The 27973-nt window shown below is 46.3% G+C and overlaps 3 protein-coding genes across 5 annotated transcripts in view; 2 read left to right on the plus strand and 1 right to left on the minus strand.

Moving 5' to 3' along the window:
• Nucleotides 1-1082: 1082 nt before the first annotated feature.
• LOC142560792 (uncharacterized) lies at nt 1083-7155 on the plus strand. The gene is made up of 4 exons (XM_075673145.1): nt 1083-1595; nt 3302-3385; nt 3475-3519; nt 4035-7155. Exons 1-4 carry the CDS (start codon nt 1477-1479, stop codon nt 4264-4266), a joined length of 480 nt encoding a protein of 159 aa, XP_075529260.1. The 5' UTR covers nt 1083-1476; the 3' UTR covers nt 4267-7155.
• On the minus strand, nt 5602-27569 carry LOC142560789 (uncharacterized). The gene is made up of 6 exons (XM_075673141.1): nt 26998-27569; nt 25143-25660; nt 19171-19386; nt 16443-16711; nt 14343-14765; nt 5602-7922 (listed from the first exon to the last, which is right to left on the minus strand). Exons 1-6 carry the CDS (start codon nt 27383-27385, stop codon nt 7682-7684), a joined length of 2055 nt encoding a protein of 684 aa, XP_075529256.1. The 5' UTR covers nt 27386-27569; the 3' UTR covers nt 5602-7681.
• A 143-nt stretch (nt 27570-27712) lies between these two features.
• The window catches only part of LOC142560790 (FGFR1 oncogene partner 2 homolog), a 28608-nt gene continuing 28347 nt past the window's right edge, over nt 27713-27973 (plus strand). Inside the window, exon 1 of one of the 3 annotated variants that reach the window (XM_075673142.1) lies at nt 27713-27818. The gene's annotated coding sequence lies outside the window, so the exon portion shown is untranslated. Of the gene's footprint in view, nt 27843-27973 lie in introns of all 3 variants that reach the window. The other 2 variants (XM_075673144.1, XM_075673143.1) reach the window with 2 other exon arrangements.

The raw sequence follows: 27973 nt of genomic DNA on the forward strand, positions 1-27973 counted from the left end.
TCCGGCACACAGCGTGTGTCGTCTGCTTGTGTTACAACGTACTCCATTTTGAAGAGAGCTCCGCGGTCAGAGTCGGTCGCAGTCTTTTCGCGAGCTCTATGATTGGACTTTGTTGCCTTGTGGACTGCAAACGTAGCGACTGGCAATATGTCAAGCTGCGACATCGTGTCCCTCTGCAAGGCAGCGTACGAGCGAACTGCCTGCTGCGCATCAGACTGCCGCTATGCGATCGGCGCCAGGATTTGCGCGTTTGTGGCCGTCATTTTACACCGGAAGATTACTAGCGCAATAGCGTTTTAGGGCAGACGCAAGCGCAAGGGGACAGAGTCTGGCCGCTTAACTGTGCCGTAACGGGATGAGCCATGAGATGAGCAGAAGGGCAAATATGAATGGTCTGCATGGTGCAGCCACCTGGTGGCACAAAGCTCAACCATACACAGTAGCAGCAACGAGGTGTATTCTTCTTTGCTGCTGGTGCGTATTTTTCGCAGGAGTGTAATCATCAACACGTGTTTTTATAAATGTTTAAATTGTTTTACACTTGGTTAGAGCAATATTAGCGCTTTGTTTGGCTGGTTAAGCGCTGCGCCAACAAGTGTATGGACCGTGAAGACCGATCAGGCCGCTCACGTACGTCTACGCTAATGTTCCTTCATCAGCTTGAGTTTATGCCTCCAGTCATTTGCCGAAATGACCAGCTTGCCTGTGGTTACCGGAATACAAAACACGTTCGGCGCTACGACAGAATGCTTGCAACGCACGCTGCTTCGATAGCTCTCGCTTGGGGTCGACGGCCAAGCGGCTAGCGGAGAGGTCTCGCGCGGGCGGGCTCCAAAACAACCGGAAGTGGACGATGTGACGTCGCATCGTGACGCTGAACCAGTGAAGGCGGAGCTTAGCCCCGCTCGCTCGGCGAAGGAGTTGAGGAGGAAAAGCATGGCCAGGGAGGAGGGTAACGTCTAATCGCTTGTAGCTCCATTACTACGTAACGCTTCACTTAAATTGTGGTGCGAATGTTCTACTTAAGCTGTGCCCTACGCGTCTACAAAATTTGTCCGAACCGTTTCAGGGGCCCTTTAAAACAGAACTGCGTGTGCGGCGTTCGCATGCTTTACCGCATGGCATAAGTGTGTTGCGGCGAAGCCGACTTTAGAAACCCAACTGCCATTGTGCAATTTGTGGAACGGGCGAGTAAAGTGATCCGAGTAAAAAGAGACTGATTTACTGTATCATTCAACAAGACGTATGAAGATGGGAACATAATTACGCGAGCACGAAGCTCTGCGGCCCCGTGAAGCATATATAACGTCACTGTATAACAACTTTAGGGATTTTTTTTGCAATTTAGGGATTTTGGGTATCAGTATAGGGATAATACGGCACGCTGAGTTGGCAACACTGATAGCTGGTCTGTGACATAAAGCTGCGCGCTTCGTCGTGTAGCCGGTGTAGCCACAGAACACGTGTAGCTGCAACATGTCACACGTTCAATTGTCACGCGAAGCCTACCAGTGCAAACTGGCGAACCTCCGACAGCGGCTTCTCCTTCAGCAGCTCAAGGAGCAGCAGCAGGACCGTGCCAGAAATCCCCGAGAGTGAGTGATGTATCATCTCATTTCACATTTTCCTTTGCTGGCTTTGTTCATATGTAGTGTGGCATTTCTTCTTTTTTTTTTTTTGTCTGCGGTATACTATGTTTTTTGCCGGTGGCACACCAGACGCAAAACGATCGTTCGGGATAAATACGCACCATACACGTTTTCGCCGCGCCTCGATGTAGGGGCTTTAGTTTGGGACGGCGATTCGCGGATCGCGCTTAATTTTCGGCACTCAGGCGCGCCTTGGTCGCGGGTACTTTGCCAGTTTGGCGCTCAAAATGCACTATACGCGCAGCGAGAACGTTCGATCTATTAAACGACAGGTAGACGCGAATCAATGCAGCCTTTCTATGGCGCCATTCCGCTGGGATGGGAATTGCACGTGCACGTGTACCTAGGCCTAATTCCCGATGCCGAACTGTAATGCACTCCCCATTCCTATTTAGAGACAAAACTTCACTGACCGATCACTCCACCTTCCGCTAACTTTTTTTTTTCGCTTTGCTGCCAGAATTTGTGATCACCAGCCGACAGTTCAATATCGGACATGCGACTCAATATGCCTAGTGAGCACTGACTTTCTTTGTTTTTTCGTTTCCTGGATGGTTCTGGTTTTCTTTTGCAGACTTCCCTTGCTGATTTAGGCAGAACTTATTCTCTTATCCAATTCTCGGTTTATTTCACTCTCGCCTAACCAGCTCTGTTGGCAGAGTGACAACTCCACAGAGGCAGCACCACTGGGTTCAATTCTTGGACCAGGCTGGAGTTTTATTCAAATGCGAAGCATTCATTCTAAGGAACTTGCATGGGTTTTCTGTGTAGCGTGTCATTTTCAGGTGGATGCCACATTTCATTGCAGGAAGCAGTTGCAGTTGCTGAATGTCCACACCTAACTACAAGCTATAAATATTGTTACGTGTAGCTGACGTACGAGTCTACAATATATTTACACGTAGACAAGCGTCCCCATCAAGAAAGAAATATAAGCAATTAGAATTTAAACTAGGAACGAAGCTACAGTTTTCTCTCTTTATTTTATATTGAAGCTCAAGTGCAGCCTGTATTGTGTAGTTCAGTTTACAAAAGATGCAACCTGCACCTCCATCTTTGATGGTTGATGTGGTGGATGAAGTTGGGTACATCTGAAAAAGAAACTTTTCAAACGCAAACACACCATCATCTGGTGTTTTAAAAGGTTTCAGCACGATGTGGAATGTGCCAGTAATGAAATGCAATCAAAATGCTCAGTGGTAGGTCACAGTGATCTTTTTTATTTGAAAGCTTGCTTTTGAATTATACATGCATGGGTATATATGTACATGTGTAATTTGTTGTGCCTGGTAAATTTTGAGTTATCAAAAGAGAAACTGCACGCATTGACTTCAAGTCAACAGAACTTGTTCTTGGCTTAGCTAGCATTTGCTGAAAGACATGTTTACCACTATAAACAGCCAAGAAACATCAACGATATGGCTAATCATGTCATCAACACTTCCTGCTGCCCGGTCGTTCAAATTTCTTGCCTTTGTGCTCGTCAGTCCAGCAGTACTAAATTGTTTCCAGCCAGAAGATGGTGCCATGACTGTAGTTGGTTTACTTAGACTGTGCGTGTTCACAGCTAGGGATACAATTTGATCGATATACTTGCAGACAACCAGTGAAGGTTGCGTTCATTGTGACCTAACAATGGGCTATTTCTGCAGAAACTTGACAGAAGGCACGTTGCAGTCGGCGACCATTGGGGAAGCCACAGAACAGCAAGGCACCGAGGAGCCACCTATTGAACGGTCAGTCAGTGCAGCCTGAACTTCTGTGCCAATACGCTGCTGAAGCACAAGCTCAATGTGTTGTTGAAAAATGCTCCTGCCTCTTCCAGGTTGCAAGCCTTGAAAGTGCAGCCACAACCGGAAATTTTATCAAGGTAATTACTATGAATCTTTTAAAGCACAAGTATTTATTGTGGAGCTGGATGGTTTTAATGCTGCGGTTGTCAGAGTTACTGCTCAGGTTACCTTTAAAGCGAAGCTGTCTTTGTGGTGTCTGATGCTATGGTTGGTGGTTGTCCTGTTCAGAGCATGGATTGAGCGAAGAGCCTTGAGGCTCCATGCAAAGTGAGGATGTTTCAGTAAACATCAAAGAAAACTTCGCTCAGAAGTGATTCTCACTTGTGCGTGGGGTTCACCAATTTCTTTTCTTTTTTTGGTGCACCAGCCTGAATGACCGTCTGTTCACTTGCATCTAATCAAGAAGATGCTCTGCTGTGCATGTCCTTGTGTGCAGTCGGTGTTCACTCTCTTCCTCTGTTTCTCTACCCTGCGTAGGGTAGCAAACTAAATGGCTGTCCGGTCGGCCTCCCAACCTGTCCTTTTTGCTTTCTCTCATTTACCACAGTATCTAGGTCACTGGTAAGCACTTAGGTACGAATTTTCTTTTCAGGTGCAGAGAAGAGTGCCAAAGGAGACGACTCGTGGTGCAAGCTCGTCTAAGTGAGCGCTATGGGCTTGGAGGCTCAAGAGGCGAAGCACATCGGGACGACGTGCACAGTTTTTGCCTGCGCCTTGAGCAACGCCTTATGGCTCTGAACAAGGAGGCTGCACAGGAGACAATGAATGAAGTTGAAAATATGATGGCTAAGAAAAGGCAGGATTTACGAAGGCATATCTGGTAGCCTTTGTTTTGGTGTTTTGCACTTTCGTAACTGCTGTTGCACGATCGAGAAAGTGTGCATATTTACGAGCAGGTAACAGTAGCCATTTCTTTCGCTATATCGTTTCTTTATTTTCTTGCATCATTATTTTTTCATCTATAAGCAGCAGACTCTGCAAAACCTAGTAGTCAGCTTCACTGCACAGTAGAAATTGCAGCTGTGGTTGCCATGGCGAATAAATTCTCAGATTTGTTGTGGCGCCGGTTGTGACCATAAGCTGCCAACCAATTATAATCTCTGTTTGAGTGTTACTGTAGTCGTGCGCTTGTCTCTGGTGTGGGGGAGGAGGCATGCTAGGAAGGCACCACACTGTACCTGAATTTTGCCTTGCCCCTGCCGCCAAAGAGTTTTCTGCGTGCAGGGAGGCTGCCTTGGTGTGCTGTAAATGGTCCAGTTAACCTATGCTTTTCTTTTTCATTCTTTTGTTGCGTAACAAAAAAAAATGCAGACATGAGTCTTTCAGAAGTTGCAATATTTATTGTTCCTTTATCACCTGTTGTGTTCAATGACTATTAAATGTAGCCACTGAAGGTTTAGTGACTATTTTGTTTTTATTTCATTCATCACTGATGGAAATAAAGAAGTTTTTGTTATTAATATATCTTTGGGCTTAGTTTTTTTACCACACTGCACATCACTTTAATCGCACTGTACAATGTTTGGCTTCCTTTAGAGAAATGTATTTGCATTTTTTAGCTGCCATGAAATGTACTTTATTCTGCCTGTCATTGTTCTGTGCTGCATGTTGTACTGCTTTGCTAAGAAATTTGGCCAAGTGCGACAATGTGGGGTTGGAGCTTGTTGCGAGAGGTATGGGGATCGATACCCAGCACCATAACCAATTGTAAAGGGAGCATTCGGCAGCTCGGCAGGCAGCGTCAAGCGTAGGCAAGCAATCAAGCGACACAGAGCAGCAGAAGACTGGGACTAAAAGAGGAACGCCTTGTCCGTCGTACATGTTCTTCTTTTAGTCCGCATCTTCGTAGCGCTCTTTAAGACACAGAGCAGGAACGGTTGGAAACCCGAGCAGCTCGCGACAAGCATTGGCAATCCGGCTGGCCAAGTGGCTGCACATTGGGCATCGGATCAACAATTTGGCTGGCCTCGTCTGCGCTCTCTTCGTCGTTACGCACGCAACTTGAGCGCAGCTGTGACGGGGTGCACTGCATTACGGGGCTTTTCGCGCAAGTTGTAGTTTGAGACGACAGCTTTGCTGCTATGCTACCAGGTCAAAAGTGCAGTATTCAGGAACATCTTTGTTAGCCCTGCAATCCCAAAACACAGTTACACATGAAGGAAAACGAAGAAAAATTGTTGACCTTTATTTCTGGCGATGAAAAGTACATTTGTAAAAACAAATAAAGCCACAGCAAAATTTTATTTGAGGTAAAAATAATTTGGTATAATAATAACTGGTTTGCTGGAATATCAACAAGTGGCGAGCTTGCTCTAACGTATTGAAAACACTACTATAGGCTATGTGTTGAGTTTGCCGTGCTTAAATTAGAATTTTTTAGGCACTGGGCACTGTAACGTATATACTACGTTGGGCATTACCGGGCCAAAGTTCAGGGTTTAAGAACGTGTCTACCTAAAGTTTGTTTAGCAATCAAAAAAGAAATTGCGGTGGTAATGTGAAACCATGCAGTGTGCATGTTGTGGGTTTCAACGGAAATGTCGCACGGCAGTCGCAGCTCCACAGCTGAAACATAATTGCTTGACAACTGCGCTGAGGTTTGTGATCAAGGATACAAGGGATGATGTATGTGTTAAAAAACGAACAAACAAACATTTATTGCATTTGTGAGCAACAATTGCAGCAGGACAGATAGCCGAGGTATTCTTCAATGAGAACATGCTAGACAGGAGATTCCAACTTACTGCTGCAACGAGTAGATGTTTTCAAGCATATGCAAGAGCAGCAGCAGTGATGGGAGCTTCCAGGCATGCTGCTCATTATGGTTTGAATGTTATGGGGAAACATGGCATTCGAGTTTGCATCTGCAGCCAGTATATAGTAGTACTCTGTCTTTCGGGTTTCAAAAAGACCTTTGTGTAGAATTATGTTTCTTGAAGCTTATTTGTCATTGGAAGCTTGTTGCACGGAAACGATTAGCCTCACCTATTGATTAGAATGTAAAGAATAATAAGTGGTGCCCAAATCCACGTCACAGCGATGGTTGCTTCTGAGTAACAGATTTTAAAGGCTATGCTTTTGGTAACTGCATGCACCAGAAGCAGAAACGCATCACAGGCGCCACGTTTTGGGCATCACCCATTGTTTGTGGTAAGTGCGCCAACCCAGAGATTGTCTACGTTTGGCGACACACATAGTATTGGAAAAAGTCGAGACTTCTTCGCTGGGAATTGCACGACAATTTGCACTATTTGTGGACACTTCACCACTCTTGAGAATTGTGTGGCTATAGAAAGCAACACGATTCAGCCTCAAAGAATAACTTAAATGTAGCTGTGCCAGATTGTAGGAAAATCAATTTCTGGAGAAGCTTGAACAACTGTAGCACTGGGCTAGCGATTGTAATGCTGCTGATGGTAGACGAAAGAGCAAGGGTTGGTGTGGAAATCGAGTGTACCACGTGGCAAAAATCAATTCCAATTCCGTGTAAAGTTAACAGAATAGTAGGTTGTTCTCGGTGGTGGCAAGTTTACCCAGTGGAATAAGCTTGGCTTGGAGGCCATTAGGTTTCTGTGGAGCTGCTTCTAACATCCATCCATCCATCTGTGAGAAGTGCCTTGCCTTTTCTTTCAACTTGGTGGCTCAACGTGCAAGCCCAATGTGACGCTTGACCATGTGGGGGGGTAATGAGGGCTCACTTAAGCATTTTCACATGCCGTCCTCGAAAAATGGTAACATACCTAAAGATTCCTATGACCCTCGGGGCAAAGCATTGCTTTACAATATGGGCAAAATATTGCATATGATTTGCTTATCAACCTTGTTCTTAAATTTTTGAAGCAGGTTATACATGTGATTATGGACCGGTGCATTCAGATACCACATCTAAGTGCTACAGTCAGTCTCACCCTGAGGTCTTGAGCAGAGTTAAAAATACTGCTGTCCAGCTTGAGGATACGTCATGGAAATGCACCAGCCATTCATGTTCAATCATCGATGTGATGTCGCCGTGGAGATCAAGTTCTTTTGTTATCAGTGTCTACCAGCACTAGTTGATGTTTTGGAGTGTGGAAAGGCACAGAGGGCAGTTGCAGTATAGTTGTGTGGGTGGAGTTTGTACTGAATTCTTAGGTTTTCACCGAGTACAGTTGATATCTGCTGAATCGCTGAGCTGTTTGCATGACAAGCAATGCTGTTGCAAGCTCAGGAGCTGGCTCCAAAACTGTGAACCAGAAGGCGTCAGGTTTTGTCTGTGACCAGCTGTGCCAGGAAGTCTGTGCGCCACTCGGTGTTCTGAAGTGAGCGACGGGCTTCCGCGTATGGCTCGTGCAGCAGTGCCCGCACACTCTGCACCTCGGAACGAAGCAGGGTAGCCAGCCGTGTTTGCACAGCCGGCGAACACACTCGCGTCATGCTCTCTTTGGCGCCCGGCAACTGCTGCCACAGCCACTGCTCAAACAGTGACAGCTGATCCTCGTCCCTGATGAAGAAAAAGAAAAAAAAGGAAGGCAGTAAAGTCACTGAGACATTCGCCAATTGGTGACCTCACACATAGGGAAAGGGGATTATTAGAATGAAAATAAGAAACTTGATGAGGAATACATAACACACTGCACACATTGGAGGTGGCGCAGCTCACAACGAAGAATCAGTGAGGGCAGTCTATTTCATGAGCTACAACAGCACACAGTTCTATGCTCTGTCTCGCAATTACTTGACAGTGAAGTGGAAGCTACAGCTTGTGTCGTCCTATTGAGAGAGCAACTGCATTGTGCCACTTCGCTGAGAAACATCGTCTGCTCTCGAAAACACAAAGCACGGCATGAAACTTCTCTGCTGACAGCAAACTTAACTATCGTCTCAACTGATTCAATGCAAGTAAGGCGAAAAGGTAAGTTCGTGTCCACTGAAGAAATGTTTGGCAAATATCTGAGCTGTCCTTTACATCAGTACTGTGTGAACCTAAAGCACACCAGCCAAATATCCAGGCACGTTTCTCTGTTTACCCTAGTGAACATTTAAGAATGTTCCGTTGCGACTTTTGCATGTTGTCTTAGCACTGGAGTGCCAGAAAGCTTTGCGGAGTGGACAACGCATTTGTCAAGGTAGTATCAGTAAAATGCTGCAGACAACAAATAAAGACACTTCCTCAATTATTTTGTCTGCCTCTCATAGGTCACCACTGTGTGCACTGCCTGTTTGCATTGAACAGAAATTACAAGAAACGAGATTGGTTAAGATGAGGTCCTCGGGACTATATTGAGCACATAAACAGCTGTGATACTACAAAGATGCACTACACCATATATATATTATAATCGGAAGTAGGCCTTAGCCTGCAGCCCCAAATGCTATGCAGAGCCTCGCAGCCTTCAGTGCCCTGCCAACAAATTTTGAGACAGAGTGCAATATTGCACAACATAAACAGCTGTGACTCTGTTGGGCGTATGTCCTTGGTGGGTGTTTCGCAGCGGATTGAGTGTTGCAAGTCTGTGGAGTCGTATGATGATGGGAGATCAAAACACAGCTGACCTTATAAAAGCAATGACCATATATTGCTAAAATCTTTGTCCTTGCAGTGAGGTAGACTAAGTAGAGGTTAACTTTGCTATTGATTTAGGTATTGTGATAAAAAAAATATACCTAAAGACAACTTCAAGTTCACAGCAAGACAAATTGTTTATCACAGGCTTACATTGCCCCGCACAACAGATTTAGTGACGTATTTTCAACCCTGTCCCGGCACTGCTGCATGAAGCCTGTAAAAAAAAAAAAAAAAAAAAAAAAAAAAAAAAAAAAAAAAAAAAAAGACTCTGTGATAATGGTAAAACATAGCTATACTTGGCATGTAAAAGTTACTACAGTAGAATTTCTGTAAACAGAAATAGCTTAAACGGAATAACAGCCTTATGGTTGGCTGGTTTATTTAGGCAATTAAAAAAAAAAAAGCGCTTGTAAATGAAACCACATCCTTTCTAAATCCGGGTAAATGGAACTAAAGATATTGTCAAAGGACAAACTGAGTGGCCAATACCAGCAGCATCGTGACAGGCGTCACTGTTTATGCCTTTCCTTTTCGGGCTTTCTCTCCGGCCCTCCACATTCTCACCAAGGCGGCTTTTGCTGGTGTTTGTTGGTGCCGTGGTTAGTGCAACTCTACTGTGGTCGGGACTGGCTGTGGTTTCTTTGCGTTGGCAATGTCTATGAGCTCCGAGTTTGCTTACAGCTTCCAATGGCGGCCCAGTAACACCCACACAATGCACTCACGATGGAGATGAACATGAAAGTTATCGATGACTTCGAAAACGGTTGCTGCACTAAAATAGCAATTAAAAAAAGAACAACTAATTAACTCTTTATCTGTTAGTATATTGTCTTGCTAGCTCTAGTCGGTGGCTGCATTTACGTAGAAACTTTGCATGTAAAATCATTGCAGTCACATCTGGTACACCTATTATCTGATGTTGGTAATAAAGTATCTGCCCCTTTCAAAAAAGCATCTTGTGCACCCTTGAGCTCAATCTCTTGGTAAATGGAACTCCCAATAAACAGATCCTATTTTCCTGGCTGCTTGAGCTTCTCTTTAATGAAAGTTCACTGTATAACTACCAGTAGTACGTAGTATGGCACAGTGAAATTTGTGGTGAGGGCAGCCTCGTTGAGTTGCGGAGATCAAAGCGACATGCGGGCTATGAAATATGTCATAGTGGAGAGCTTCGGTGTTATTTTGACGAGTTTGGGCTCTTAAGTGTACGTCTGTGCAGACCACTTGCACCTACCATCTAAAGTGCAGACCACCTTGTGTGACCGTTCCGAGTTGATACTGAATTTCTTCAATTGGTCATTTGGGCCACCGCAGTATTCTGCATATGCCAGCACTCACTGACTGAAAGCACTGCCTTGGGTCGTTCTGGGAAGATTAATCAGTGATTTGTTCTACAGATGAAAGGCTAGGACTTGTAACAGTGTCCAGAGGAAATTGCTATTCACCTTTTGTTTGGGAACCTGCTGTTCCATCTTCCAAAACAAGAGTGTTTTTGCACTCTGCTTCCGTGGGAATGCAGTTGGGGAATCAAACCTTGTGCTCGGTGATAGGATCTAATGTAGCCACTGAGCCGATGTAGTAGGTGATGTCAGTCTCCCGAAGACCAGAGTTTGTTACTCTTGCACACCTATTTAGAGCAGGTGTGCTTAATCTTGACCTCTGCGATCTTGACCTGTCCAAGCAGCCCACACTGGGTAGCCAATTTGATGATGGGCGAGCTGACGACAAAGCCACGGCGAGTGAATACTGGTGGCAAGCATGCGATAAAAACATGCCGAGTGTTATCGCAGTTATTATTTCATTCTTTCTGCCAGTTACTGTAGTTCCCGGCTAAAGATGGCTGTCCCCTACAGGCATTGTAAATTCTGGTCTATAATGCAACAAGAAAAACACCTCAAATGTATATTGGTGGCACATTTTCCTCGATGTGAAAGGCGCCTGGGATAATGTAATGCACGAAGCTATTCTTGATGCCCTAGAAAATAATGGAATTGGTGGACAAACGTTTCAGCGGATTCAGAGCTATCTATTCAGGAGGTCCTTCTTTGTTCAAAGTGTGGATGACCGAACCGCTGACCGTTAGAACTGCAGGGCAGGGTTCTCGGCCCCACTTTGTTCAACCTTGCAATCATTGGACTTGCCGAGGTTGTGCCACATACAGTGTCAACCTTTCTGTATATGCTGATGACATATGCATCTTGACCACTGCAGTTACACGTCCCCAGCTGTGTGCACAAATCCAAAAAGCAGTGACCAGGACATTGTCATACCTGCATGCTCAAGGCCTTGGCATTTCAAAGGAGAAGTGCACGTCAGTTGCTTGGTACCCAGTTTTTACTCACGACCAAACCATTTCATATGCAGATTCCTAGGTTTTATTATTGACAGGGACCTTTCATGGAGCCCCCACATCTCATACGTGAAGAAGAGACTTACCTCTATCACCCATATACTAAAGGTTCTTGCTGGTAAAATGTGTGGCACTTCCGTGGCATCTATGCTTCAACTATACAGGACGCACTTTCTGGGATACTTGCGATATAACACACCATTGCTGTTCAATGCTAACAAAACTAACACTCATCTCCTAGAGAGCACTCAAGGCCAAGCCCTTCGGACACATCTGGGGCTACCTCAATGTACTTGACTGTAGCAACGAGAGACCACCCAATAACGACTTACATAGCTGTCGACGTACTTCAGGCGCATGTTCGCCATATATCCAGAGTTCCTGACCACAATCTCACTCACTTGCCAGAGAAAAGACCCAAGGCAGTGTTTTCCCGATCAGTTCCTGCTAACGAGGACACTTTGTCATTGAGATACTTGCCCACAACAAGAATGCAGTCTCCAGCCTGTAAAAGCCTCCTGTGCACTTTGCTGTTCCAGGAATTGCGAACAAGGCTAGCCTTACCTCCGGGGCTTTAAGAAGATCACATCGGAGCTTTTGCATAGTTTGCACGCTAATGGAATCCATGTTTACACAGACGGTTCAGTCTTGGAAAGTTTGATGGGTGCCATTGTCATACCATCTCGATCGGTCGTCATCAAGTTTAAGACTTCATACGTCACGACATCTACAGGTGCTGAGCTCGCTGCTCTACGCGCTGCTGCGGAATTTATTGCTGTGGAATACATTGATGGAAAAAAAAGACACCACTTGCATATGGGCAATACTTTATGACTCGAAAGCGGCCCTCCAAAGTGTGTGAAGTTTACGACTAACTGGTGTCCCAAATTTATCAAATTTGCCATTGTGTTACTGAAGGAGGACATGATAAAATCTTTCAGTGGCTGCCGGGACATTGTGGCATCGTTGGTGATCACCTCGCCGATGATGCCACTCGACTTGCTCAAGTGGAAGCACCCACACTCCTTGTACCTTTATAAAGATTAGACACTACAAGAGATCTTCGCAATCTTGCTCATACCATCACATTGAGTCACCAGAGTACTCTGTAGAGCTCCAATAGTTGATTATACACCTTCAACCAAACACTAAAACTGCAACTGCCAACAAACATTTCACAACATGACGCAATACTGGTGTGTTGGCTGTGGGTAGGAGTAGCCTTCATTAGAGAGTTTTAGAATTGGGGGCCCAAGCGGCTTGGGGACCCAAGAAAATTGCGCGCCACAAGTACGCATGCGCAGAACCCAAGCCAGTCTTGGGTTCTTGCGTTCACGTTAACCCAAGACCCAAGAATCGAAAACAAGCGTGGGCCCCCAAGCCGTCTTGGGCCGCCCTCGCGGGTGACAGCGATGGCGTACAGCAGATGGTCGCAGAGCAAACTTTATTTACTTCGACTGATTTTCACCATTTCACGCGGGTGAACTCGCAGTTTTTTCGCAGCGCGTCACAAGAAAACACCAACTAAGAGCACTTGGCTTCGATTGGCTTTGCTTGGCTTAGAATCGCACACTTAATTCGTAATGCTAACCGGTACTAACACAGTTTCTTACATTTTATTGTTCGTTCTTTTTGCTCAAAAATGCATTCTGTTCGTTTTCACTTGTAAGAAAAGAGGTTCATTTTGTTTTTGTTTTTTTCTTTCAAGCAACTTTCTATTTTCCACACTGCGGCGCCCCGAGCGCTCAACCCAACGCTGTCTGCGTTCGACCCAATCCTCAAACACTGCTGCTCACCTACACCCAAGAGCAACCGACGCAACGCGGCTTGGGGGCCCAGAGCCTTGCGCCCCCAATTCTAAAACTCTCTATTAACTCCTACAACTATTGCACTAGACTGGCCAACTGACCCATGTGTGCTGAGTACAAGTGTGAAGAGACCCATCAATCATCACCTGTGCCACTGTGCTTGCTTTGATAAACAACGCCCGACTCCCCAGTGTGCCTTGAATAGACTGGACGACAGGCAAGTTACAGAAGCAAAGGTCTTGGGAGCCTAGCCTGTGATCACAGCTCATCAGCCCAGAAAGCCATTCAAGCTCTTCTACAGTACCTCAAGGCAACAAACTTGAGTGCCAGACTTTAGATATGCTTCACCTGGCTTGGTGTATGCGAAAGTGCGATCAAGACTTGTGTCTTCTCTCTCTTTCTTTCCCTTCACCATCTCTCTCCCCATGTGTAGGGTAGCAAACCAGACAAAGTCTAGTTAACCTACCTGCCTTTCCTTCCTCCCTTCTCTCTGGTTTACACCTCAGTCACATGCTAGCTTTCGATGAAGGCTGACACCAAAGGCCATTGAAATGCATGTGCATAATTGTTTTTGATACAAAAGCATCAGATGGCCCATTGAGCGAAAAAGCCAGCGTCTGTAGCAGCAAAACGACACTTAAATTCCCACTGATTGCGATGCCACATCATAAACGCGCTGTGACACCATCTCACCAGTGTGCCTTGGCAGCGTAGAAACGGCGCTACGGGGCTAAACGGTTTGTTGTCGTTAAGGCAGTCGCATGACGCGCATGTGCGGTTGTGGCCGTCTTACTCTTAGAAGCCGGCGCACATTCCATATCTTTCTCTCTCACCCCCGCTGGGCTTAGCTGCTGCGCGTGCATGCTGGCCTTGGTGGCCGCTACGGCTTCTTCGGTTTCTCGTCGTGCAGAACGTCGCTGGTATGTGGCGTTGGCACCACAAGCTTGCTGGCTTGGGCAGCGTGTACTGCTATGGTACATTAGTCGCAGTACAAAACTCGAAAAACCGCTCAGCGGCGTTGAAATGGACATTAATGCTTTTGCGTTCACAACTCATAAGTGCTTAAGTGTCTGTGGATTTGTTTCTGCGTGAGCCTACAGAAAGCAGCCAACAGGGCTTGCGGATTTATGGTCACTGAAAGTTAGCAGGTGACTGCAGGACTACATGCCGTGCGGCAAAAACGAACTAGGAACGTACTGTGCACGAAGGCAGAGCACTCCTTCGGGTAGCAGCTCCACATTTGCCTGAAAGAGGGGTGAGGCTCCATCGCAGCAGATGTAGAAAGCGCTGTACAGACGCGTCAGGTTATCCAGGGAAGACAGCCTCCAAAATACTGTGGTTGAGGTGGAGAAATGGCGGCTGGGCTGCCCTGCGGTAAGCGACCAGAGGGCGAGCCGCGGTGGTACCCGGCTCTGCTTGGACCAGGGTAACTGCTGCACATCTATTTCGCACTGATGCCTCAGCATGGTGCCTCCCAGGACGCAGACTGTGATGGGGCCAGCAGCACCACTAGGAAGGCAGCAGCTGGCGCCAACCACCAGCGCGTCCTCCTCGAGTGACGTCCTGACGCCGAACGTGACTCCTGGGCTCACTACGAGCACAGCAGGTGGCTGATGCTCCCTGAAAAAGTGGCAGGGGAGGTTGCACATGTATGACTGATTTGTTGAAGCAGGTTCTCTGTCTGTTGGTATGGCAGAAGAGTGCAGGAGAAGTCTGCTGCAGAGTTCCCTCTTGCACTGAAGAAAGCACCTTCGCTGAAATGTTACACATAGAGTGATAAGCGAATATTTATTTAGAGCCTATTTACAAAGTATAGCATAACAGTAAAGATGGCTGCTAGCCTAGAGTAAAAATCCTGCATTGCGTTTTTTGTCACATTGATTAGCGTTGTCATGGTTGCTGCACTCACAGCCCCGTTACATTGACTATGATGCATGCTGCCTCCTGTCACTAGCTTTTCATATCGTCAAGTTTTCTGGTAGCCAAGCTTGGCACATTTAATTTATGGTACATTGAACTGGTCACTTTCAAGCACTCCAAAATGCTCTCACGGTGCAGTTTACATTTGACTGTTCAAAATTGAGTGTTCGGAACACATTCGACTGGCTCATTCCAAGAATCGTATTCTGCGGTGATCACTTTCGGCGACACTATTGCTTCAGCCTTCAGGCATGCGCCAGTTGGCTGGTTGAGCACTACGTCACGCGAATGCGATAGTATCGCCGAAAGGGATTGTCGCAGAATACGTCCCCCAGCTCAGAGTGCTTGGAAGCACTCTCTCGGTGAAGTATGGGAAAGAAAAAAAGAAAAAGTTTGGAGGCTGCTATGCACCAACAGTTGGGTACATCAACATAGTACTTGACTATCAAAACAGCTGATACACGATTCCTATAGCCGACATTTTAGACACATCAATCTGCGCTCAAGTACACTGCGGCAGCCAGTACAAGCTGCGACTGACAGAGTGAGGACATTTTTTTTTTGTCTTGAGTGTACTAGTGGGATATGAGAGTGCCATAGAGAAAGGGACACTAAAGGAAAATATTGAGTTAGATCGAAACATTAAGCTTCTACAATAACAAATTCATCACTCATAACGATAACAGAGCTTTTCTATTCGAGAAAATGATGAAAATGGAAAGTCAGAGTGGCCCCAGCTGTTGTGGAGCACAGAACCTTCCTCGCTTGATGCATGGTGCGACATCAGGGCCCTGGATGGTGCCAGCAATCCACTAGCTGGGGAAACGGAGCCAGAGCGGGAGGTTCAAGGAATGCCGTCGACACAAATTGAGGGAGCAGGAGTGGCTGATTCACAGATAGCGGCAGAAGTGGTGACGTGAAGGTTACGTCATGGGCTCAGTTATGGAACGGTTGATTCAAATTGAGGGGCGGCAGTAGGACATTCGGTGGCAGTTTTCTACCCAACAAAGTCATATACTGGCAGCCATAAAACGATGACAGACTTCTAGGTACAATTAAGCTACCGAAAGGACTCAACTTAATGTTTTAATTTAGTGTCCCTTGAAGGTCAACAGACTAACTTCAAACACACTAGATACAAGGGTGTTTTTTGCATTCTGGCCCCGACTGAATGTGGCCCTGACTGCTTGAGTCTGAGCTTGTGCTCAGCAGCATAAAGCTTCTGAAGACATGCATGTAGCAGGCCATAGCCACTTTGAGCGCATCTAGGCAGATGGCGAAAATGCCATACTATAACCACCTAGTGGCTGTCTGGCACAAAGTCATTCTTCTCCAAGTCCTTTAGGCGTTCGTATAAAAGTTTTAGCCGAGACTTACATGCCAGGTAGTCGGCTGAAGCGGAATCCCAGCAGCAGACGACGACCCCAGACGTGAGTCCAGGAATCCAGCAGTTTGGCTTCTTCCGGCACTTGTGCTGCTTGTTCCACTTCTTCCACTGGCTTCTGCTCCAATGGAAGCACTGGAAGGAGTGCTGTGTTGCTGACAGGGCTGCTGTCAGCGGACAATGACGGCCGAGTGGTCTCGTGCAAAAGCAGCTCTGCCTGCTCCCGTGCTCTTCTGAGCTTTTCAAGTGCTGCCTGGCTCGCCTGTGCGTTGAAAGCGAAATGAAACTACACTGCAGTGGCATCACTACAGATGGCATGCACTTTAGCTGAGAACAAAACAGTCAAGTAATGGTCGCAAGCGTGGTATTAAACTGGACTAACTGCCAGGATGTCGGAACCAAGTTTTTTCCGTTCTGATCTTAGTTTCATTCCACCGAAAAATGTTCCCCATTCTGGTTCTGTAAATACACACACACTCAAAAAAGAGAAATGATTTGTAACTGTTCATAAAGGTTTTGGCTTGCATGCAAAAATTTTTAAAGCAAAGTAACGATCAAAACATAGTTTTTACTTTACTCAAAAAATCAACTAAGAATTCTGAGATCCCGCTCAGAGCCTTGAGTCAAGGCACTGAGCATGATTTCAGAAGCAGCACGTCATTGAGTGTACTCGGCAAAATGCGAGACCACTGTTCCGATAAAACGAACTGAAACAAAGATAAGTGAACAATAAAGCTTCGGTAACAAAATGTTGTACCCGTAGAAAACAAAACGATAAGCTCTTCAGTGTGAAAGCCCTGGGTTTTGCTACAATGCCGACAGAACTGAGCAGCAGGCTTAGATTAGTGGAGTGCTCGACTGGCTATCGCTCGCACTATTCCTGTCTGAGATGCGTGCTACTGCGGAGCCCCGAGATATGCGCTAATGCTGATGCTGCCTGCTTGATGTCGGTGGTTTCAGATTGCTGACTTTCCCGTTGAAACGAAAACCGATAAAAATATTTCAGTTTCACTCCAAAACAAAATAATAAAAAACGTTTTGGTTACATTTTCCTTCTGGTTGAAAATATAATTTCTTTCTCGTTTTTGTTTCGTTACGCCACACTGCCAATTTCAACACGCTACCTATGGACAAAATGTGAGTGGAAATCAGCTCAACCAGTGTTTTAGCTGCAGCAGCCATGTGTACTTGGTACTACAATAAAATGCTGGCTAGCATATATGAGGCACCTGTTTATATCCCTATTTATTAAACATCTATCCCACCGTAGGCTTCCATCTGTCAGCCACCATCTTGACTTCTGTATTAACCAGGTGTTTTTCCTTATGTAGAACACGTGTAGAAGAAGGTGTTATATGCAGGCCCCTACCGGTTTTGAAGATAGGCTACATGGCGGCATTTTTTCCTGGTTAAGGTATCAAAAATGTCTACTTTCGTGACCTTCTCATGATGCATTCACTCGCATATCAAATGTAAATGTTTGCATGGAGGCTGTTTTGTACCTGCACTATTTGAATCTAGATCTAAAATTTCATTGCAGTAACATTGTAAGAAGCAAAAATTGTGGCACAATCTATCGAAGATGATTGTCAAAAGTCAGTGATAGCTTTCCTGTGTAACCTGCTCCATATTCCTGTGACAGCCGTGGCTCATGAAACCTTATGGGCACATCACAGACACACGAAGTAGTAATCTCACTGCCGACTACAATGCCGGATTCTAATACAACACAGCACATCTTGTAAATGCTGCACCCCAGCTGAAGCTCCGGAGCAGCCCCCACTATCCCTGGTATCGTGGTTGAAACTTTTTTGCAATGGCTATCCATCAAGCAGCCGTGTTTAACGCTGAGGTGTCTGTTGCAGATGAGGTGCCATCACTTTAAGGGAACATCAAAAAGAAACAATGAATTTGTTTAGATTGATTAGGTATTCTTGAAGGTCCCTCCTATCGTTGATTTTGCAGTAATGGTGTGATTATTAGAACAGAAAATGACAGTCAAAGCTGCATTTCTGTTTTTTGTGTTTAAACCCTTGGCGTCGCAGAGTGCGAAGTATGTTTTCGCATTCTGGCCATTGTGGTTCAGTACAGGTTCTTCGAACTTCCCAAGTTCTTCAATCCTTGGCTGTCATTGAATACAATGTAGTCCATGGTCACCGATAAAAATTTAACTAGGCCCAAGCAGACAGCGTCAAAATACATTACTTCACAGGGAGCTGGTGCTGGAATTTCAAGGTGGCCTCACCACCTGTCTTTCTCTCTCGCATCTCTTTTTGGTGAACGAAACGCCTTCTTGCTGTAATAGCGGCTTTGCTCGCATTGTGGAAGGGCAATTTACTCACACAGTTGGAATCGTCTTTTCGCTCGATTAACCCTTTAATATATTTAGGGCTGCATTCACCTTGTCTCACCTCGGTGGGCCCATTCTGGGAGATTGGCCGAAATTGGCACATACCAATATCACGTACACAGTGTGGAAGTTGTCTATTCGGGCAGATACCGAGTGGCCCGTGTCGTCTGCTCGACAAGGCAGCAGCCGGCACATATGTACCTAGTGGCCCAAGCTTGTAGATAACTAGGGTCACTGCATATGTGCCACTGTTCATTGTGCGAGATTGTCCTACCATCCAAAGTGGCTGAAGTAGCTAAAAAAAGGCTACTGCTTTAAAATAAAATAGACCCAAGTGCTCCAGTCATTGTACGACCGTAAAGGCCACTCACGCCCGAGTAGTGCTGCAATAGGTCGACTAGGACTTGAGAGGCCTGGCCACTGGCAGCGGTGGCTCCCTCCTCTCTTTCGTCTTGCACTGCAAACTGACTTGGCTGCAGGCAGCGGATGCGGCTACTTGCTGGCTCCCATGCCACAACCTGCTCGCTGCCTAGGCCCAACAGGTCCCCGCAGGAAATCTCGGGGCCAGGTTTGATGCAGTCACCCAACTGAAATCAAGACATGCAGCCTCGTTCACAAAGAGGCTGTAAGATGGACCAGCATACCGTATTTACCCGCGTATAACCCGCCCCTGCGTATAACCCGCACCCCTAACTTTGAACTCGGCGGAAAAAAAAAAAAAAAAAACTCGCGTATAACCCGCACGTTTACCTGAAAAAAAAAAAAATGAGCGCTAGAAAGATGCAACTCACACTCGGTGATCATTTCGTTTTCAGAACATTTATTCAAACGACCGCCACCACGTCACTGGTTATCCGATTCTTAATCGACGCCGCTCTCACTACTGCCATCCGAGGCTTCATCGCCACTCTCAAAGACGTAGTCGTCCTCGGAACCATCCAGACTATTACTGATCGCACATTTTTTAAAGCTTTTGCGCACCAAATCGGCCGGTATCGCTTTCCACGCATCCACGATCCACTGGCACAGCAATGGAATATCAGGCCTTCGCACGCGTCCCGTCGGTGTGAGGGCGTACATGCCGTCGGCCATCCACTGGGCATACAGCCGCTTCACGTGTGCCTTGAACGGCTTGTTCAGGCACACGTCGAGTGGCTGTAGCATGGACGTCATGCCGCCAGGTATTATGACGAGGTCGGTGCTGGTCTCGGCAAGGCGAGCCTTCACCGCATCAGTGCAGTGGCCTCTGAAGGAATCTAGTACGAGCATCGACCGGCGTGCCAGCAAGGCACCTGGTCTTCGCTCCCAGATTACTCGAAGCCAGTCACCGACTAGGCCACTGTTCATCCACGAATTTTCTTCCGCACGCACAACGATTCCTGGGGGCAGTGGAATGCTAGGTAGCGTCTTGCGTTTGAAAATCACATACGGGCGCAGTTTCGTGCCGTCAGCCAAAGCGCATAGCATGACTGTGCAGCGCAGCTTGGCATTTCCGCCGGTCAGCACGCCGACTGATTTGGAGCCCTTTTTTTCCATGGTCGTGTCCATCGGCATCTCAAAGTACACAGGTGTTTGATCAGCATTTCCCACCTGAGACAGCAAATAGCTGTGCTCCTTCCGAAGTGCGATCACATATCGTTGAAAGTTCAACTTTTCCTCGTAGGCTTCAGGAAGCCGCTGGCACATGGTTGTTCGCCGCCGCATAGAAAATCCATGTCTTCGCATGAAGCGCTGAAGCCATCCACGGCTTGCACGAAACTCACGTGGAATGTTCAATTCCCGGGCCAACTTCAGGGCTTCCATTTGCGCCATCTCAGTCGAAACAGCGTGGCCACGACTTCTCTGCTCCTCAATGAACTTCGCAAGCTGCGTCTCGAGGTGGGGGTACGCGCCAGTCTTCGGACCCCGAAACGCTCGCCTGTTCCGGTTCGTTGCTTCGAGACTCTCTTTTTTCTTCCTCCAGTCGCGAATGCACGACTCGTCGACGTCATGCTGTCTTGCAGCAGCTCTGTTGCCGATTTCTTCGGCAGCGGCTATAATCTTTAGCTTCTCTTTCGCTGTGAAACACTGCCGTCGAGTCGCACTCATGATGCCAAAACAAAGCAGGCAAACAGTGCAAACTGGGGTAAGTACACTAAACAGCGCCTAACGCGAGGCTCAACAATGCTGGCCTTTCGTTGGCCCTTCATCGGCTTGACAAGCGTCGATGACGATGGGGATGGCGGACTACACGGGGAGGCCGCCGCACATTGCGGTGAAGCCGACCCCCCCCCCCTCCCAAGGAAAAAATTCGCAGATAACCCGCACCCCCACTTTTTAAACGCGTTTTTTCACATTTTGGTGCGGGTTATACGCGAATAAATACGGTAATTACATGATCAACAGCGTAGAGTTTAAAACTATAATTTGGCACCAGTGTCTACATGCGAGCTTCAAGAGCAGCACTTATTTTATCATGAGAATGATGGTTACATGGATTTGTATCAACCAAAGCCTTTGGCTCCGGACAACTTTCTAGATTTAAAAAAATTCAACCTTGTGTGTCATTGCAAATTGAATGCATGGCAATGATCACGATCATTTACTCTAGCTCATACCATAATGTTTCTTAAATATAAGAATAAATACCTGCTTAAAATAGAAAAGATATTAAGCCACAATGAGTTGTACTGCCCAAATGACACCTAACTCTAGTGGCATGTATACTCAAAAGCGGTGACACTTGTTTATCCACTGAAGATTACAACACTGAACAAGCTGTTGACCATTAAACACTCAACTGCTCTAAGGAAACTGTGTTCCTAGCACACAACACAGCTAAGTAACGAGGAACAGTACAAGAAGCTACAGTATGCTTTATTGATAAAGCCAGGCCAAATGTTACAAAAATTCGTGTATTACCATGGTGGTTAATGAAACTCCAGGTCAACAATGACCGACAACAAAAATGAAATTGCAATGCTGATTAGCTGAGCCAACTAACACAACTATATAATCAAGCAGCGGGGGAGGCAACGAAACGGCTAGACCGAGGCAGCTTTCTGGCACTAAAGACATTCTGAGAAATGGAAGCAGACACAAACGTAAGCACGCCAGCAAACCTTTGGCACAGCAATGATTCTACAGAAATATTTTTTTCTGCTTCTTAGAACTATGCCTTCTGTGCTACTCGAGCACTGTCACAGGACTCTGAAAAATACACAACAATAGAATATGATTCGTTTAGTTCTCAACCTACCTGCACCTAATTTGCAGGTGCACTTTGATAGCAGCTTTCTAGATAGCAGTCAATCTTTCGCCAGGAATGCTTGACGAGCAAAAAGAGGCAGCGATTGAACCAAAGCTGCCACCGAAATGACGCCATCCATCGAATCTGCACTGATAGGGTTTCTGACCTGACCAGCGCACCCTTTAACTAAGGCACACTGGCATGTACAAGGGATCCCACCATCCAGCGGCAGCAGGCTGTTGCTTACTACCTCCCCGAGTCTTCCAGCCAAGCACCATAGGCACAAGGTCATAATTCAGGTGATGTGCACTAGGTTATTGGGCGTATTTGTGTTTGGTGAATAAAGCAGTGCGTGACCTCTCACCATAGCGATCGCTGCACACTGCTGGGAAATGAAAAGTGCGGAGACATGCGGACAAAATCGTTTTAAAAATTCCGTGGTCCCCACGCACTGTGAGAATCGGTGTAAGCGAAGCTTTCCATGCTTAAAACTTATCCTGCTTGTTCTCGACTACTGCAGTGTTTAGTAGCAGTATTTCCTAAAGCACCTGAATACATGTTTTCGCTGACCAACAAAAGTGGCGGTGACTTGTGGATGGAGGGGCTTTAGTGTTTCATTGTCTCGCCTTTTCCCTCTTCTGCCATGTATGTGAGTGAAGAGTGTCAAAGCTCTTGTTCCCTCGTTTTGCGACTATTGGTTATACCCACCTGCTCTCTTTATGTCCTCTCTACTATTCTATCTAGCTCCCCTCTGGACTATTGTGCATTTAGTACAAAGGGAAGTGCTGCAGTTTCTGCAGTGCTTTTGCGTCAGGTCACGGATAATTACAGCTGTCTAGAGGGCATCGTAGCGATGTCCAGGGAGCTCCATAGGGCATTCTGGCGGCATAATAGAAAGGTGCAAACAAGTTTCTCGTGTCACCTTTGCTCTCTGCTGTGCTCCTGCCATGTGCATACATGCTCTGAACCACCTCGCGATGTGGCGTGCGAGACAGCAGCAGTGAAAATGTTGAAGGAAGAGCCCAAAGAAAGCTTTGCTTAAAAAAAAAAAAAAAAAGAAAGAAAGTGGCGGAACCCATCTCGCAATTACTGTCGACAGTAATGCACTTAGCATTGAATCAATATAGCGACACAATGTATTTCCACCGTTGAAACAAGTTATGTATGGGCATGTACTGCAGCGGCACTCCTCTTTTGCACTTCCGTAAGAACACATGGCGTCATCTAGCGCCGCCGCCTCGAAGCTTGGCTTTCAAAATGCAAGGTGCACCGGTGCATGTGAACGCTGAAAATTGTTACCTCGCTTGCCGCACACTCAGTGGCACACACTCAGTGACCCAATTTGGCGAGAGGTTCATTGAAGAGTGGCTCACACCCAGTGCTCTTGTGGCACAGCTCGCTAAATCGTTGGCACGAAAGGCGTTCATTTATAAGCGGGACACACCCAGTGCATTTGTGGTGCAGCCTGCTAATGCGTTGCTGTCCTTGAGGAACCCTTGTGATGTGGGTTAGATTCCGCCCAGCATTGGATAAGTTAAAAAAATAATGAAGAGGGCTGTGGTGGAACCAAAGCTGCCACCAAAATGGCACCATCCATTCAGCCTGTCTGGAGTGCTCTTGACATGGATAATGGTTCTCACCTGACTAGTTTACCCTTTCCTAAGTACACTGGCACTCAAGGCACATACATTTATGCACTTCTCTGTAGCCGTCTGCTCGATTTTTCTGTTGCTGACTTCACTGTTGAATGCTGCTTTCTCAGTGCATGCTCATGCAGAATAAGAGGCAAGAAGAAGCAGTCTTGCTCAGAGGGACACTAAAGTGAAACCGGTTTAGACCGATAAAAATTTTTTCAGAAACTCTGTTGTCGTTAGTTTTGTCATAATAGGTTGATTATTAGAAAGGAAAATGAAGGTCAGGGTTAAATTTTTTTTTTATTTCGCGCTGGACCCTCACCGCATGTATGTCAGTGTATGTCATGGATTTCAAACAATTTTTTTTCTTCTGTATTTGGGGCCGACTTGGCTCAGTAAAACTTCCTGAAACTTGTCATATTCATTTTTCGACTACACAATGTAGTCGATCTTTACCGATGAAGAATTAACTAGGCCCTAGCAGATGCCATTACGATCTATGACATCACGGTGAGCTGGCGCAGAAACTTCAAGTGGCCGTCACCACCCGCCTTTTGTTCTTGCGTCTTTTCTTGCTTACCAGGTGTCTTCGTTCTAATGGTAAGAGTGTTTCATTTCTTTTTCGGTATTGTAGATGGGTAATTTAATAATGCAGAAGAAATTATTTTTCTCTTTAGTATCACTTTATTGCACGCTCATTTCCCAGTTTGTTCACTTCAGTTCTTTCCCCAAAGTCGGCTCCTTCCTGTTGCAGACTTCTTTACGCTTCTTGCCTCTTGCTCTGCTTGTCTATTCAGGAGCGCACCCTGTTTGTGGCATTAACCGAGAATAGGCACACTTCCCCAGAGGCCCAAGTCATCATGCAACAGTGGCTAGTAGCAGCACGCCAAAGTGGGGTTAGCATCCCAAGAATGCTAATCACACAAAGATAAGTTTGGCTGCATTAGTAGACTATACCTTTCTTACAACAGCAAAGAACCTCCTTTCACTGTGAGGGAAGTCTCAAAAGCTAAAGAAGATGCAAAAAATGGAAAGACTGGTGGCCATACCACATTAAAGTTTCTGAACCGGCTTGCTGTGATGTGGCCCATTTTTACACCGCCTGCTGTTTAGCTTAGCAAGATTACTAAGCCTAATTAACTTAGAAAGTTCTGGGAACTTGTACTGCACCACAATGGCCCAAATACGAAAAAATACTTTGAAATTTGTGATGTCGCAATAGCGTACCAATGATGAGGTTATGGCTTAAAATTAAAAAAAAATTTATATATATGTAAGAAAAAGAACTTGGGCCTCTATCAGCTCTTACCACAAAATCAAAGCTATACATATAGATTTAAAAGAGCACTTTATCAGTCTAAACCAATTTACTGATTCTCTTTAGTGTACATTTAAGATCCGGACAAGTGGAGCTTATGAGTATGACCATGCTACCAGGCTGCCTAGATGTTTACTATTTCGCGCAGCATGCGTGTCTCACCTGGAACCGCCCACTCGCATCCTGGCAAATCACTGCTCCACCACCGGAGTGGAACCAGATGAGCATGTAGTCCAGGCTGCTGCAAAAGAAGCTCCCTTGCAGTCGTGCAACATCCACAGAAGGCAGCTGGCACCGGTAACGGGGACAGCCGGATTCAATCACCAGCACTGAACCAGATGCAGTGCACGCAACGGTCACATTATCACGAAACACTGTCTTGAGCTGGTCCCAGGACGTGACCGGTGCATCACTGTGTCCTGAAGGTAGTGTGACAAGGCAAGCGGTAAGATGGGAGTTTTCGTATAAAGAGCCCAGGAACAAGTTCGTCGCCAGTTGGTTTGTCCGAGTGCCAGAAGCCACGACAAAGCACGCGCCTTCCCTTAGTGCCAGGACACAGAGAAGAACCCAGTGTGGCCCACAGGGCTCTCCAGTGATCGCTACCTGGCAGCTGGTACCAGACAAGATGGCTTGGACAGACTTTTGTTCTTCCAAGGCTATCGTGACAGAAGGGCCTCCCGCTGCAAATGCGCAAAGTGAATTATAGTTCACCATCATTAGAACAGTAAAACATTGTCCAGTATTATCTAATCTAGGTGCCCTTTATTGTTTCAGGATGAAAAAGCAACCTCCCTACTCTAAAAGAGAGAGAGAGACAGAGAGAGAGAGCATATCAATGGGATCACACGCTTTGCTCTTAATGCAGGCTGGGGTTGCCTGAGCTGATGTTGCAGAAAAGTTTATTTTAAAAATGTAGCATAATGAACAGGCCTGGTTGAACTTCTTTATGCTATTGTTGTGGAGTGTCGATAGCAATAGAAGCAGAAACTTGTGTTGCAACATGGACTCCATGTTGATCTTTCTGCTCCATACTGTTCTCTAGCTGTTGTTTAAAACCATATCTCCACAACTTGTATCTATCCGGTTACTGCAATAATGCATCAGTTACTTCATCTGACAGGATAGATGGATTCCAGCCTGCCTGTGTCATTCCAGATGCACGAAAAGTTTCACATGCTTCTTTCACGCACTCCTCCAAAACTGGTTCATCAGTTTCGCACGTACAAGTACTGATGTGCCCTGCCCACGTTTGCTTCAACAGCATCTGTTATATAATGTGAACAGCTGCCGTTCAGCCTAAATTTGGTATTGCAAATTAAGTGCATTGTTAATATCAAGCAATCTCCTACCATGGCAATGAAGATGACACAACGGTTTTCAAAAGTAAGCCCATGTGTATCTCCTGGTGTGGTTGGAAACAAACATAGAAAAGGAAGTCAGCATATTTTAACAGCCCACATTTTCACGTCAACTGGCACGAACCAACGAAACAAGATGTTCGCTGTGTTAAATCATGATAGAAAAAAGATTTGCAGTTTCCAGCATAGCACGTATAATCTATTCACTCATGAATTCAAGGTTGCTGTCAAAAAAAGAAAAAGTGCCATGGAGGAACCTTTAGGACATTTCTTAAGCACTGGGGGGCATTCACACTGATTGCAAACAATACAGAAAATCTTTATAAGTTTCTCACGGCATCTAGCTGTCGGCAGCGATATATATTCCTGTATTAAAGTTGTGGTATTCATATAGCAGTAGGCGTCTGTGAACGAGTTCTTGCTCTAACGCCGTGCTCTGATAACCAGAGTTGACTTGTACGCGCACTTTTATCGCCCCTGTAGATCTCGTAACTGAGAAATATAAAGCGAGAAGTTGCCGTGATTTATTGATTGCACTAAGTAAATAGTAACGTTTTCTGGATTTACACGAACTTCGCCCAGCAATTTAAGGTAGCGATATCGCTTCACAATGGCTTTCACATGCACCGGTTCTCGCGACCCCTGGCTGTTTGACTCACTTAGCGGCAGAGGCTCGAGCAGCAAGCGGCCAGGCGTTAGCTGGGCCAACGTCGGACCGTCGAGCACGGTGCATTGCGAGGCGTCGGCTGCCACCTCTCTGGCTGCAGCAGTGATCGTGCCGCTCTCCTCGTCCCAACTGTACACTGCGTTCCCGGCACGGAGCACGAGCGTCTCGAGCCCGCTCAACCAGCAAGACACGCTTGTCAGCTCGCAATCGCGCCTGCGGCCGGGCGCACTCACGACGAGCTCTCCCGTACTCGGCACGGCCTCGTAGGCATCGCCTTGGCCCCGAGCTAGGAAGGAGCGCACCAGGCAGCGGCCTTCGTCGGACGTCCGGGCGGCCCACAGTTGGCCGCCGAACACGGCCGTTGACCAGCCGCCGGACATCGGTTGGTCGCAGCTGATCGTGTTGGCGCGATGAAGCTGCGCCGCGGATTGGAGATCTGGTCAGCCGGAGCTGCGGTAATTCAGCGCAATTCAGACGCTCAGCACACACGCTCGCTTCGTCTACGCGCGGTCGCTTAGCATTTTTGTACTCGGCGCCATAGCAGTTGCATTTCGCAGATGCGAAACTGCGGCCTTCTAAGCGAGGAAGGTTTTGCAAAATGTTGATTTTATTCTTATTTATAACAAAAGTAAAATTTAAATGTCGAAGATACTAAACGCCTGCAGTTTTATTAGAAAATAAAGTTAGAACAATGATTAAAGATAGCAAACATTTTTGTTGTTGCAAGCCAGCACAACCCGGAACCGTAGCCGAAAGCCACCAAGTTTGTAATTCTAAATAAAAATTGTCACATAGGAGGCCGCCGGTGAGCGCGTGAGTGCCCTTTTATTCATTTGTGTATGTATCTAGATTGTGTGAACACAAATTCACAAAGCTTTCTCGCTCGTTGACTTGGGTAAAAGTGCCCGTGCAGTTTGTATTGCTTCCGATAGTGTCTCTGGCCCGATGTCAGTCACCCCTTCCGGTGC

This window comes from Dermacentor variabilis, chromosome 10 (assembly GCF_050947875.1).
Source record: "Dermacentor variabilis isolate Ectoservices chromosome 10, ASM5094787v1, whole genome shotgun sequence".
Classification (NCBI taxonomy): Eukaryota; Metazoa; Arthropoda; class Arachnida; order Ixodida; family Ixodidae; genus Dermacentor; species Dermacentor variabilis.